This window comes from Patella vulgata, chromosome 8 (assembly GCF_932274485.2).
Source record: "Patella vulgata chromosome 8, xgPatVulg1.2, whole genome shotgun sequence".
NCBI classification, from domain to species: Eukaryota; Metazoa; Mollusca; class Gastropoda; family Patellidae; genus Patella; species Patella vulgata.
This window is the reverse complement of record NC_065886.2, coordinates 16,451,971-16,467,926: the sequence shown is the minus strand read 5'-3', so window position 1 is coordinate 16,467,926 and position 15,956 is coordinate 16,451,971. Positions and strand designations below refer to the sequence as shown.

Genomic DNA, 15,956 nt, shown 5'->3' with positions numbered 1-15,956 from the left:
AACAGCTACACATATAATCTTCTGCTTACTAACAGTTTTGCTAAAGACGAAGAATGTTATTTGAGACTGTGAAGCTGACTATCTTATTTGGGATCTATTTAAACTTTTCTATCATATTATGTAAAATCTACGAATCGTCTGCTATTTTCAGTAATCTGGGGGTTTTTCTGTTGTGTTTTCTATGATGGCCGATAGAAGTCAAATAAAATTGTCTGCTATTTTCAGTAATCTGGGGGTTTTTTTCTGTTGTGTTTTCTATGATGGCCGATAGAAGTCAAATAAAATCTTGTCTCTTGATAACCTGACATCTCGACCATATTAGAACAAAAACATGATAAAGAAAACATACAGTACTGCTGGCTGGCGACATTATTTATTTTTGTGTCTGGTAGAAAGAGACTAATGCAGTAACACAATGTTACAAGAATAATCTCTCAATAGTATAAGTTTACTTTGTTGTGTTGTCACGTGATGAAATGGGTGAGATTTTAAATGGCCACTATCAGCTACCATAGCTGTCTGTTCTCCTATTGATTCATCAAAGGATCTGGCCCACCTCGATCAATAAATGTAATCCCCTTCAACTCTCTGAGGATCTGTGATAATTTAACAGAAAAAATATGGATAACATCTTATTATATTATTAAGTTTTCAAACTGATAGCTACAGTATTATCTGGATACTAATGTATATAAGTTTGTCACTCGAATTACGTAACTCTAGATCTGATAAAAAAAAAAAAACGACTCAATATTTTGAGCTGAAATTTTCCCACTAAGTAATTAAGTTATTTATTTTGGCATTTTGATTTGCATATTGGAATCAGCAAATATCTTGTAAAATATGGAACTGCTCTCTTTAATGGTGTATTTCTTTAAATTCCATTTTTTCTTGTAATTCTATTAGGGCTGAACTTGCTCATTACCTTAATTTTATTCTTGCTTTGATTTTTACAGACGTCGTCAGCTTCCGCCAACACCCCCTATTGAAGACAGGGCCCATAACTCTAACAAACCGACACCACCAGTTAGAAGTCAGCATACACCAGTTGAAAAAGATCAGGGTTTGTTTTATTTTGAATAAAAGTGTTACACTTGCTTTCTATAGCATGGTTTTCCCAAGATAAGATACCTCATCTCTCTCTCTCTCTCTCTCTCTCTCTCCCCTGCAAATCACATCATAATTCAATATGTAAAACTGTCAGTTTTTTTCTTCAAAACAACCATTGATTATTGTTATTTAACACATTTAAGCATATAATCCTACCTGACACAGACAAAAATCATCTCTTTTATATCGGTTAAAAACTGGCTTTGCCTGGCATTTTAAAGTAGATTTTACAACTTAATGTCATGATGGCGGGGCTTAATATATGTTTTGTACAACAGCCAATCAAAATACGCTACTTTGGTAATTTAAAGTCGTAAGTAGAAAACCTTTATGGATCATACATGTCTAATGCACGGTAATTATGCGTGGTAGTTCCAATTCTGTTAAAAACACCACTTGGTTAACTTGACGGACAATATTTGCAGATAAACGAAAGTATGTCACTACATTGGGCAGGGTGTATTTAATTAGTCCTAATAGTATCAAATAAACCTATGTTTAAGATATGACATGCATTAATAAAGAAATTAAGTTTTCCGGGTGAAACTAAAGGCATCCAATCGTAGCTTAAAACAAACCCATCAGTATATCTCAACGTTTTAAGCTACTTTCTCGTAGCTGGGTTTCCCCCTTGTCAGTGGTGGAGAACAGAGAGCCTGTTGATGAGTAAGCCGTGGCACAGCATATGAGCAAAATTTCTACACAGCACATTGCATGGTATTTTAGTTACATTGAGAAAATGATATTTTTATACTAAAGAATGGAGTGGAGTTTAATGTCATCTTTCAGACTAACATGTGGGCCTCTACAGGGTTGTTTCCACATTTTCTTCATGTAACCAAAATAAACCTAAAGGTCAAAGATTTATATCCCTTTGAGCTGACGTATATCACAGTTGATATACCATACCTACATCTCATATTCAGTATACTGTATCATAATTAAACATTGTTTGATATTTGATCTCTTATTATGTGTTGATATCTAGATTACAAAACACTTTCAGAATGGTATATATATTACCAGAATATAAAACCCTTCCACTAGGGTATACATTAACAGAATACAAAACAGTTCCACAAGAGTACACTTTACCAGAATACAAAACCCATCCACTAGGTATACATTAACTGTACAAAAACCCTTCACTTAGGGTATATATTGCCAGAATACAAAACAGCTCCACTGAGTGTGCAAATTACCAGAATACAAAACTCTTCCACTGAGTGTATACATTACCAGAATGCAAAACCCTTAAAGATACATTCCCACGTACAAAACTGGGTGATTTGATGTTATATTTGGACAAAAAACATTCAAACCAATTTTGCTTCAAATCCTTCTCAAAACATTGTATTCGCAAGGGAATACCCCTGCTATAAAAATATATATTAAAAGAGGTCATGGTTGTGTATCTTAGGCAACACAAATAAAATAAGTTGTTTCTCGGGCACCGCCCGCACGCAAAATTGGTTGCGCGTGCGACCTATTTATTAGTCTTGATGAAAAAAAAAAAATATGTAACGCCCGCCCGAACATCGATAAGCAAGTCATAAAAAAAATATGCCGCATGTATCTACATGCCCCATACGTGAATATCCATTCAAATGTATTAAACTGATTCAGATGTAAACGCTCATTTACGGGTCTTTTTTATTGATATCGAAAGAACCTCCATTTTTGTATCACGTGATTATAATTACCTCCCCTTGTGAACTGGAATTTGAATCGTGTTAAACACCGAAAGTCATTGACAACAACGCAATGTATTTCAATCATTCGATCTTAATCGGCTCATTATTGCCGGCTTCAGTCGGTCCATGTTTAAAAAAATCCTACTTATAAAACAATGAATCGTAGAACAGGTTAATTATTATAACTTGTGGCTACGAATACGATACGATGATAGTCACCATACCTTAGTCAGAATCTGGGTCATTAGCACATTTAACGGTAGTTTTGATAATCCGGAAAATAACAATTGGATTACACATTTGATGGTTTTACTGACGAGTTGTTAGTTAAATTTAAATAGTCATTCGATATAAACCCCAGATAGAACACCGAATATCCTGAGAAACACATCGAATAACCTGAGAAACAGTCATATCCCGATGACACGTGACATTGGTTGGAATTAGGTCAATCATTATAAACCAGCAATACTAGATTTAGATCGAAGTGTCGTTTACCGTGATGATGATGATACACATGCTGACAGAGGCTTACTCTTTAAAATATTGTCGTTATTATGGACGGCTATTAATAGTCGTACGGAATTTTATTTTAAACCAATTTCAATTATGGTTGTCACTATTACCATTAGTAAGCTACATTTACGTGAATTAAATATGGAAAATTATTTTCCTTTCAGTCAGTGTTCAGTGTTTGAGTAGACTTGATTTTTGGGTTTATGTTCTAAGTATGTATAATATATAACTGAAAGCAAAACCGTAGACAAGTAATTCTTATTAAAAAAAAAAAAAAAATACAAGGCCGCCCTCCCGCCCCAACAATTTTCAACAATAGGTAAATTTTATTTTGCACCATCCTCTAGCCAGAAATGAGATAAAAAAAAAAATAAACCGCCCTCCCCCCCTACAGTTTCAGCTGTCAGTTGCCCGAGAAACAAGACATTTATTTTGTGTAGCCTTACATAGCAACTGCTTGGCTTATTTATTGTAAAGCGCCTTTCAGCACTCTTTGTGGAATTAGCACTATTTACAAATCTTTAACAATAATTAATAATAAAAAAATGTTTATTTGGTAGCCTACTAATATTGGACTTAAAAGTTTTCAATCATTTTATAGCTTAAATAAGTTTTTACATGATCATAAGTGAAACATAAAGATTACGGTTGTCTTAGTTACATGTAGATAGGAAGCATCGTCGATTGATAGAATTTCTATTCATCATATTGTAAATACTGAAAGGAATTAAATCATTTCTGGGCTGATATTTCCATTGCAAACAACCAAAGAATAAAACGAATCGAAATGTTTCTGTAATATTAATTCGAGTGATATATACTAGCCTTGTTTTACTGACATATATGATAGGTGTTTCATATGCCGAGTTACGATACGACTCTACAACACAACAGCCAAAGACTAATAACACCAACACCTCCACCAGTACCAGTAGTAGTGGCGTGGGCGGTAATGATTTTATTTACGACAAACCAACACCAGGCATTCATCCAGTTATCAACACCAGTCAAAGAACAGAAGGAGGTTAGTCACATGATGTCTATATGGCATTTTATTGGCTCACATCAAACATTTGTACAAAAAGTGAAAGTAAAAAAGATGTTACTAAGTTGTTGATTGGCTACTATTAATAGTAACTTCAACATCTAGAAATGCATAACACAAGAGTTTGGCAATGAAAACTTGAGAAAATTAGCTCCCACCTCGCATCATTAGAGATTAAAATTATTTTGTTTTATTCTCTAAATCACATGGAAGGTTGTGATGTTCAAGTGATCTAAAGTGTACACTTTAGATTATAAGATCTGTCATTGAGTCAAGTGGTGTGGTTTTAATCCCAGCTTGTAAAGCATAATAATTTAAAACATATCAATGTATATTTTGTAATTTCTTCATTGGTTAGAATAACTCTGTCAGCTTGTCTTGTTGTAACTGTGTGATATTAATGCATGGCTTACGGTATCTTACATCTTTTAGAATGACACTTTGTTGCAGCTTTCATTTTAATTTGTGTAGTTTCATGGTTTTTTTTTCATGTAAATAGTGCTTGTCTGAGCTTCGATAATCAATCAGTGGCTTTATTTTGACTGATCTGCAAATTGCACACAATTGTAAGCTTCTAACTGTTGTGCTATATTGTTGCATTCATATATAATGCGTGCTGCTGGTTGCTTGGCATGACAGACTGGCCCCATTTCATACTTCATAATTATAGACCCAATATATATATAACAAAGTCAGGATCAGGATAATACTACTTGTATTATAGGAAATAACTAAATATACAAAACTAGGTAAGCATATCAACGTAGCATAATGACAGACGACCTACTCTCATGAGACCCAGAACTCTACTGTCCCTAATTGACCACCACACGTGCAGACTCACTATAGTCTCTTTCAACATTACGTCATAACGTCTGTATCAAATTAGTGGTTATACTAAATCACTCAACATCTCCCCCTTTTATATAATTAACATTCAAAATTGAATTTCTTAAAACTGTAAGACACTAATTTGACATGTTTGAATACAATATAGATGTAGGCCTACTATTATAATAATGAACTAAATATTAATGCTATTTACTTAATAACCTAATAAACTTTGTTCAAATTCCAATTTACTGCTTTACTAATCTAAATTTTTAATATCTTACAAAGTCTTTGAATCGTGCAGGTGGTACAATATTACGACCTGAATATCAGGCGGATCCGGTGGATTCACATTCTGACGATAATCATCGTTTTCATTTGGCAAATTGAAATCAATTTCAACATCATTAGGCTTATCAAAAGCATTAGCAGAAAATCGTACTTTGTTAGCAATGTGTAAGTGGCGACGATTACGTCTATATAAACCAAACTTATTTTCAATTATGTATGATCTAGGTTGAATACATTTCTTAATAACAACACTGGGTGTACCCAACTTTTCTCCATCGAGTTTGGAAATAACTTTATCACCCGGTTTCAGTTCTTCTAATTCGCGTGTGTTGTGATGTCTATTAAAATTTCTACGCGTTTGAAACTTTCTATTGTCATCTCTTCTCCTCACATTTTTAAAATTAGGCCATTTCGGTTTTAAAGTACTTGGTAAAGTTGGTAGAGTTGTACGAATTTGTCGTCCCATCAGTAATTGAGTAGGACTCACACCTGTAACTTGTAACGGGGTTGATCTGTAGACCATTAAAGCTAATGTTGGATCAGGTTGATTTAATATCTTTTTCGCGGTTTGTACAGCTCTCTCTGCTTCACCATTCGCGGACGCAAAGTAAGGGCTTGTTGTGACATGATTAATTCCAAAGTCACAACAAAAATTAGAAAATTCCCTAGACGCAAACTGAGGTCCGTTGTCAGTAGTTAGTAACTCTGGTATTCCGAATCTCGCGAAACTATCTTTAAATTTATAAATAACATTTCGGCTTGTGGTAGTACTTAAATAAACAATTTCAATGTATCGCGAAAAATAATCCACAATTACCATATATTCCTTGCCCTTGAAAGTCAATAAATCTGCGCCTAAATGTTTCCAAGGACGATCTGGTAGTGGTGTTGGTAATAAAGGTTCTTTATATTGATTCGGTCTTTGACTTTGACAAAATTCACACGATTGAACACGATGATCAATATCTTTAACAATTCTAGGCCACCAAATGCTCATATTTAATCGTTCTCGACACTTGTTGATGCCTAGATGTCCTGCATGAATTCGCTCTATCATCTCTTCACGCATAGACACAGGAATGACAATTCTACTACAGTATACTAATAATCCGTTAACTTCTGTAAGTCTCTCGCGAACAGAATAATAATCATATAATCTCGGATTAACATCGCGTTTATATTGTGGCCAACCATCGCGTACAAAACGTAAAACATCTTGTGACGTTTCATCCTTTAAAGTAGCTAGACGAAAATTATTTAACTGTTTATCAGAAGCTGGCCATGAACTCACAATTGGGCTCATATACATATTTACGTCACTTTCAAGTTCATTTATGAAATTTTCCCGTTGTGGACTTCTTGACAATGTATCGCTGATAAGCATTGTTTTTCCCGGTGATTAATCGGCGATTGGATTGTAACGCATAAGGCGCATTATCATTCTTTGACAGCGAATAGGAATTTGGTCAATATCTTTCCTATTTATTAGAGGAATTAAAGGTTTATGATCCGTAACTAGTCGATAAGAATTTAATCCCCAAAGGTATTTGTCAAATTTTTCACATGCCCACACTAGCGATAAGCACTCCTTTTCGATTTGGGCGTAACGTTTTTCTGCGTCAGTCAAAGTTCGTGAGCAAAATGCTACGGGTTTCCAAATACCATCATGCTCTTGCATGATACAGCCTCCTAATCCATAGGAACTTGCGTCCCCACTAACCATTGTTGGTTTATGAATGTCAAATACAGCTAGCACAGGTTTCGAAGTTAAAATATCCTTAATTTTATTGAAAGCTAAGTCTTGGGCTTTATCCCATCTCCAAGCAACATCTTTGTGTAATAACTCGTTTAACGGTTGCATAACACTCGAAAGGTTTGGTATATAACATCCTAAATAGTTGATCATACCGATAATACGGCGCAATTCTGGAACGTTTTTCGGCACTTCAATGTTATTGATAGCAGATACTTTATTAGGATGGGGAATTACCCCATTCGGCGTAATTTTATGTCCCAGAAAATCAATGTCCGTTTTCCGAAATATACACTTTTCTCTATTGAGTTTTAAACCACTTTCGTTTAACCTTATTAACACAGCTTGAAGATTTCTATCATGTTCCTCGAGGTTTGATCCAAAAATATAAATATCATCCATGTAAGTGGCGGTTCCTTGTAAATTCACTGAAATCTGATGCATTATACGCATAAAAATTTCGGGAGCGCTTGAAATACCAAACGGTAGTCTCTTAAACCTATATCGTCCCGATGATGTTATAAACGTTGTCAATTTCCGACTCTCCTCGTCAAGAGGTACCTGGTTAAATCCACCTGAAGCGTCTAACCGACTTATGTAACGCGCATTTGCTAACTTATGTAAAATGTCTTCAAACGTTGGTAAGACGTATCTTTCACGTTTAACAGCTTTATTTAACTGTCTTAAATCGACGCACAGTCGCACTTGACCCGAAGGTTTCAAAATAGGTGTTATGGGCGCACACCAATCTGATGGTTCTGTTACAGATTCGATAATGTCATTCTCAACTAATCTCTTGATTTCGTCCTTTGGTTTCTCTTGTAACGGTATCGCGACTCGTCTTGCCGTGTAAACAGCATAAGGAACAGCATCGTCCTTTAACGTAATATGAACGGGTTGACAATTTAATAATCCTACTGGTCCAAAAACTTCATCATTCACCGTTTCGATTCGTTTTATTAATCCCATTTTAACAGCAGTTGCACGACCTAATAAATTACGTAAACATCAAAACTATACCACTGATTTTTATACAAAGTTTTTACGCTAAAGCATCCTAAACACATTAATTTTCCTCCTGGACTACTTAAAACAATTTCACACGGTTTTAATTTCGGTTTCGGATTTAATTGACTATATGTTTCTTCACAAAATACTGTGGTATCCGCACCTGAATCAATTTTAAAGTCAATAAGCTTTCCAAAAATTGGCAAACTCACATGCCACGGTGGTTCTGATTTATCATTACATTTGTTTACGTCACTATAAACACTTCCAAGAAATGAGGACGAATTTTGACACAAATTATTCGAAGGCACTACTTTCTGTTCTAAAGATACATTCTGAATTGAGGCATTTTCAAATTCTTGACACATTTGTCCGAATTCTCTATCTTGATTATAATACCGCTTATTATGAGAACTATTAACTTCACTTATTCTTTTTGAATGACATCTGACAGCAAAATGTCCTAAGTTTCCACACTTTCTACAATGTTCACGTGAAGCTGGGCAATTATTATAACTATGACGTCGATTACACGATGAACAGTTGTTATGTCTATACCGATTCCTTTGATGTTCATATTGTACACGATTACTGTTAAATTTATATAAACATTGTTTATTATTGTATCCTTTATTAAAGAGATGTTGTGGATTTGATGTCTTTTGCGGAGACAAGTATTTACGCGGTACCCATGGTGACGACGCGTTCTGAGGGCTATAGCGTTTGAAACTGTCTCGATTTCTGTGACCTTGTCTACTCATCGAATTAATGTCTAGTCTAGAATCTTCCGTTTCAAATTTATTTTGCGTTTTCACCAGTTCTGTATTTCGCGCGATTTCTATAGCTCTATCCAAAGTTAAAGTATTTGATTCAATTTGTAGTTTTAATGACACTGATTTATCCTTTAATCCAACGACAAGTCTATCCAAAATTCTCCTGTCAACGTCATCAAAATCACAATGTTCACTGGCTTCATATAATCTCCTGATAAATAATTCTACACTTTCATCGTCTTCTTGGGTCATTGTATTAAAAACACTTCTGTCAAATATGACGTTTCTCTTCGGCACAAAATAATTGTCAAATTTCTTTAAAACTTTATCATAATTTTCCTTGTCTTCATCCTCGTCGAATGTGAACATATTAAAAATTTTCTCAGCAGTTTCACCCATACAGAAGATAAGAGCACTGACCTGAATATCTCCGTCTTCTTCGTGTAATTTGCATCCTTTGCGATAACGACAAAATGACTGCTTCCAAACTGGCCATTCATTGGGCTTGTCAAACTGGAACTTTTCTGGTTGTCTCAATTTCGCCATTGTATTTTGTCAGCTTTATGAACATAGTTGATGTCCCAACACAACTGTGCTACGATCCTCTTCTCAGTTGATGAACAAATTTAATGTCCTAACATAACTTTAAGGTAAACCTGTTTACTTCTGACACCATGTTGCATTCATATATAATGCGTGCTGCTGGTTGCTTGGCATGACAGACTGGCCCCATTTCATACTTCATAATTATAGACCCAATATAATATAATAAAGTCAGGATCAGGATAATACTACTTGTATTATAGGAAATAACTAAATATACAAAACTAGGTAAGCATATCAACGTAGCATAATGACAGACGACCTACTCTCATGAGACCCAGAACTCTACTGTCCCTAACTGACCACCACACGTGCAGACTCACTATAGTCTCTTTCAACATTACGTCATAACGTCTGTATCAAATTAGTGGTTATACTAAATCACTCAACATATATGTTAAATAATGTTATTATTAGTGTGTGTTGCCAATATGCCATGTCCCTAATCTGTCACTCAGTTGAAACTTTTTACAATTTTGACTTCGTGTTTATAGGGATTTAACTATTTGATCGATTCAACTAGCATGTGCTGCATGTTTGCCGCCAGTTCAAGTTTTATTTGGCTTTGTCAAAGATCATTGGCAACTTCTATACAAAAGACATAATACTGAAAGTACCAGTACTGAGAATAAAGCGTGGTTGAGACAAATGTGTAATATTTAACATAATTCTGATAATAAAAGCGTAGTTAAGACGAATCTTTAATATTTCTGTGACAAATATTCTCCGACTTGACCATTGTGACTGCATGGAAATGGACGATCACTCAACTGATATAAATAGGGTTATTTGTTGTATAATTTTGTGACTGTTATGGAAGAAATATGAATAAATGAGCAAGACAGCTATTTTACATTTACAGAGTTAGGCCGACTGAAAAAAATATTCTGATTCACAGATAATCCTTCATCACTGAAAAAGAGACGCGTGATCCGTTTTTTATTTCATAAAAATAAAAACAATCTCATTAATTAATTAATTACCGCACAAAAATGTTTCATAGCTGTATAAGATTATTTTTTTTAAATGAATCAAAAAATGTGGCTCATTTATCAAGTACACAACCCTTCTAAATGTTATTGACAATCACATGATACTGGATAGTCATACATTCTTATAAACAACATGATAAGTTAAATTTAATGCCTTGAAAAGTGATGTTTGTGAGAAGTCTTTTAGCCCAGTAATGATACTTTAACAACAAAAAAAAATACTCCTATAACCTCAGATTTTTTATAAGGATTGTCTTGAGAACTAGAATATTTTTTTTGTATAGCTTGGACCGGGAAGTAACATAGAATTGACATGCCTTGAAGAAGGATATGAATGTTATACAGTTATTCCTCTAGGTTAATTTGTTTGTTTGTTTATTTGTTTGTTTATTATCAGTTGTTAGCATGTACTTCACGCTTTCTGTCTGTCGCTTACTCGTAGCACCAACACTTTACTTACAGGAACTATTTTCTCCGTAACAGGAAACGAAAAACCACCAATGTTCCGAATCCCAAGTGAGTATGCTGTACCACAACGTTTTAATAGAAATGAAGAAATTCCTGCAGAAGATGAAACAAAAGTGTAAGATATTATTTAAATTTTTATTTTATTCTGCATTGGTACACATATCCCGCAATTTCAAATCCACATCGTTCTTTTCATAAACTCTCGAGTTATTTCCATTATTAAGTATTGACTCTTTTAAAGTTTGTGAACAATAATACAGGTAGAATTCAATTCATAATGGAAGTTACCGTAGTCAGATTTTTTTTAAACATACTTAGAAGAATTTGTTGATATTGATTTAACTCTTTCGCTACTGTTCACTATTGTCACAGCTACCTGAGCCAATGTCTACTATAGCTATTTTAATAATAACGTATGTCCTTGTAACCAGGCCTGAAGAATTATTAATTAGTGTATGATAACCCAGTGACAGTATTCCACATAATTACAATTTCGCAATTGATCAATGTAGTCTCTTGTTCACTGTGGTCATTGATAAAAGCCAAGTAAAATGAGGTTCAGTTAATGCCATTGGCTGTATGTTCGACATCAAAAAAAGAGGGGGGCATAGCACTGCTGTCAGGGTAAAATTTCTCTTATAGTGCATGCGTGGTTCATATCCATCTTCATTAGCCCTTTATGTCTAATTTCTTTGATTAGCCCTTCTCAGGGATCTTGTCTCAGATTGATGGGAATGATTTTTCATAGATTTTCTTAAATTTTTATCAGAGTGAACTTATTTGTATTTCAGACCAGATCAACCACCTCCTAGAAATATTGGTTTACGTGAAAATCAGGACATAAACAAAGAAAATAACGATACTCTTTCTAGTATCAATGACGATTATGTTGAACTTCTTGTTGGTCGTGGATTTGAAAAATTAAATGTGCTTGATGCTTTACGCGTTTCTCGTAACAACTTGAAAATGGCGGAAGAAATTTTAGAGACATTTGTTAAAAATAGCCGATGATAATGAACTGTCAGATGGTTATTTTTTTCTTTCAAGGATTTGCGGCAGTGGGGATTAAACATGACCGACATACTGTAACCAAGGTGATGAGGAAATGTCAGTAGATAATTCTGTGACTTTAAATTTTTTTAGATGTTGAATGATGTTTTTGTTGCGTTGCGTTGCCTTGTCGTATGTCGTGTGCATTTTGTGGAAATGATGTTTCTGACAAATAATATTTGACCCTTATTGTTTAATTTCCATCGTTTTTGTGATGTACCACAGAAATGCGATTTTATAACATCAAAACAACTTCATCGAAGACTAGTTGGTCCATTTCTTAACCACGATTTCCTCGTCAATTCTGATTGGATGGAGCGAAAACCCTAACGATCAGTCATGTGACCAAATTCCTTGCTTAAATTATTTTCAGAATGGTGACTGTTATTTGTTCCATGAACTACAGCACAATAATATGAGATATGAGACATCTTCTTTGCGTGTACAATGTTCCAGTACACGTTCTTACAGCATATTCATGTAAATCATATTTAATATTCAGCATGTGGGATTTTTTTTACGTTCGTGGTAACCATTCATCTCATGTTAACATAGTGACTCTCAAAATCTCTGAATCAAAACCTTTTTCTCTAGTGCTCACATTAATATTCAAATATTCAATTTAAACTAATGAAATTTGATCAGTATTTACTTATTTGAATTCAAATAGTTTTTCAACTCTATTCCAACTGATCAGTTTTAGTTTCCAATGAAATATATAATTTTACTAATTAAAATTAAAGTCTGTATGGCTCTATTTTTTTTAACCTTGAAATAAACAAAAATGGTTCTAAAAGCACATATTAAAGATACATTATGGGAGATTGGATAACAAGTTGACAGTCCTTACTATAATAGTTAAAAACTCGATCATCATTACTAATGTCGGTACAACAAAAATCATAGTCTCAATTATCCATTTAATTGTTAACTCGAGAAGGAAAGTTATGCAGCGAATCAATCATAATCCAACAAATATCGCATTCTAGCCTTGACATCGAGAGTTGATTTTGGTCTGGATACGTTAATTAATGTCTAATTAATAGTTTATATAAAATTTCAGGCCTAAAGAAAGACCTACAATATACAGGTCACAATTCTATGGAATACAATTACTGCTTTTTACTGAGCGACGTTTCGACTAGGCTTCTCTAGTCATTATCAAGCTCATCATAGCTTGATAATGACTAGAGAAGCCTAGTCGAAACGTCGCTCAGTAAAAAGCAGTAATTGTATTCCATAGAATTGTGACCTGTATACTCTAGTTCAATTACTAAATGCCATTGAAACAGACCTACAATAGGCAGATTTAGCTCTTGCATAATGTATGTTTAATGTAATGTGATTTGTATTCAATTTTTAAAAATAATATTGTAATTTCCAATCAATTATGTTTGGTGAAATACATGAACAGTTCAAATTGAACGAAAGTCATTTACGCCTGCTTACTGTATTACTGCACATTTTTTAAATTATTATTTTGTCGTTTGTGAATCAGCCTTTACTCATTACATCCACATTGTGTTGTAGGATATATTTAAATTTGTTCATTACAAAATGGAACCCGAAACCAAAGGGTACACGACTCGTGTACAGATTATAAAGTGTTAATTGTGTCTTAAATATTGGATATTAGGATCCTATAGTTTCGCGGCAAGATAACATCAATATTAATTGAAATTGATCAATATTGAATTCTAATTCGTGTTTTTGATTTCGAATATTACGGAAAATATTGAGTTACAGACTTAGCTCCTTTAATAATGGAATATATACATGTATTGATTTGAAGAATTTAGTTTCTAGAATTCTGAAAAATCACCAAAAGCATTCGTATAATGTCTATTCAAATGGTAATATCAGCATTCAAAGGTACAATAGAAATGATTAGCTACATTGAATATAAAATTGTCAAATACATGAGAAGTTGTACTAGGTGCTCTAGAAAAGATAATCATTCCCTACCTTAGGCAAACAACCCACTTATGCGATGCATTAAATGGAGTTTTATGTACCTGTTGAATACATGAGAAGTTATATATAACTAACGTGCTTTAAAAAGGGTAATCATACGCTGCCTCATCCACATCACCCGCCACACTTTTAGCTACATTAAATGGACCTAGTGTGGATTTCAGATGCCAAATCTATTTTGATCTTAATGTATGTGATGTAAAGGGTGCAAACATCAATTTCTTTCTCATATTGAGACTGAAGTGTTATACTTCTGTTTTAGTCACTGGAAACTGTTACTCAAAACGTAATAAAGTGAATATTTTGGTTCTGAAATCACCGGAGTCACCATGTTAACAAACTGATGCTGGATTACATACTAAGACAATGTTTTGCCAGTGTGTGATTTTTTAAGCCATGATCATGAATCAGTGCCGATTAGAGATAATTATTGAATTTATATTTCATGAATTTTTTTTTATGAAAGATAAATTAATGTTGCTGACTGTAGTGTTCCTGTTATTCATTGTTATTGTCATGTGTTCTATGTATCTTTGTCAATATTTATTTTGCATTATGAATTATATTGATTTACTTAAGAAAATTAGTATACAGCATTAAAATGTTGCTCTCGATGACAAACATCAAACACAGATGATGCAGATTTTCATTTTTCTCAAAAGTACCAAAGGTTAAAATAAAGAGACATATAATATATACCCCTTAATTATTTAATACAATCTAAATATTTAATACAATCTAAAATCATGCTGCCTATGGTCTGTATTAATATAAAAGTGAATGAAAAATATTTTGTTAGGCTAAAGCAAAAATTGTTGAACGTGTTTATAACAAATTTTAAGCAAAAAATGGATGCATTTTAAAAACTTTGATGTAATTCCTCTTTAAGGCCCCAATACTCCAGACAGAATAGTAAATAAAGACTTTCAGTATATATAATGGTCCAAAAATTATGAAAATAAAACAGTGCTGACATAAATTATGATCTTCTGAAGTTCACATTATTTCTCATTATTTCACACTGTTATCTTGTTTGCTAAAGGATTTCTGTGGATTAACATCAAGGCAAAGATGGTATTTTCTTTTAAATGTCAAAATTTGTTTTATTAAATTTAAATAAGGAAAAGATTTGTTAGTTCTCTGTCTCATCACAGCTTTAATATTGACAAAATTCAGGAAGTAAATCAGATCTACAATATATTTCTGAACAAAATTCTTGGCAATATTTGCTTTAGCCTGAAGATATTGAATATGAACTGTGATATTACTATGCTATATATAATATATCTGTATTTATAAACTTGATTATATTATTGTTATCTTTAATATATAATGATATCTGTACATTATATATATAATCATCATTATATATACATGTTATTACACAGTATGTGGGCTGGCTATCAAACCTTCTTTTGCTCAACTTGTGTTTAGTCTAAGTTTCTTGCACCTGTGGTTTGCACTGAAATATTAACACAAAAATGTATTAATAATTATACTGAAAATACTGCCAATTCAAACAACTGAGGATTTAGCAAGCATTTATTAAACTGTGCTTTCTGTGTTTGAACCAATAGTTCATTCTCTTGAGTGATATTTGAGAGACTATTGTACTACAGGGACAGTCTCACTACAATTCATTAAGTGAATTTCAAAGTGGAGTAATAAAACGTTTTATGGCCCCCAGCAAGAAGACAGAAAATTGAAACAATTTTTTATATCCTTATTTACCTTGCATGGACATAAACTTGGGTGCATATAATTACCATCAATTACCTCTGTTAACCACAGCTTGAAAATTTTAAAATTTGTCAGCCATATATTTTAACACTCCTCAGATACAACAGT

General features: G+C 33.4%; 1 protein-coding gene across 3 annotated transcripts in view; it reads left to right on the top strand.

Moving 5' to 3' along the window:
* LOC126829708 (E3 ubiquitin-protein ligase CBL-B) overlaps positions 1-13,205 on the top strand; it is a 39,500-nt gene extending 26,295 nt beyond the window's left edge. Inside the window, exons 9-12 of one of the 3 annotated variants that reach the window (XM_050559796.2) lie at positions 957-1,063; positions 4,171-4,344; positions 11,100-11,199; positions 11,876-13,205. In XM_050559796.2, coding sequence (XP_050415753.1) covers positions 957-1,063; positions 4,171-4,344; positions 11,100-11,199; positions 11,876-12,095 — 601 coding nt within the window. In that variant the 3' untranslated portion in view covers positions 12,096-13,205. Of the gene's footprint in view, positions 1-956; positions 1,293-4,170; positions 4,345-11,078; positions 11,200-11,875 lie in introns of those variants that run through there. The other 2 variants (XM_050559795.2, XM_056102740.1) reach the window with 2 other exon arrangements.
* The last annotated feature ends 2,751 nt before the right edge of the window (positions 13,206-15,956 follow it).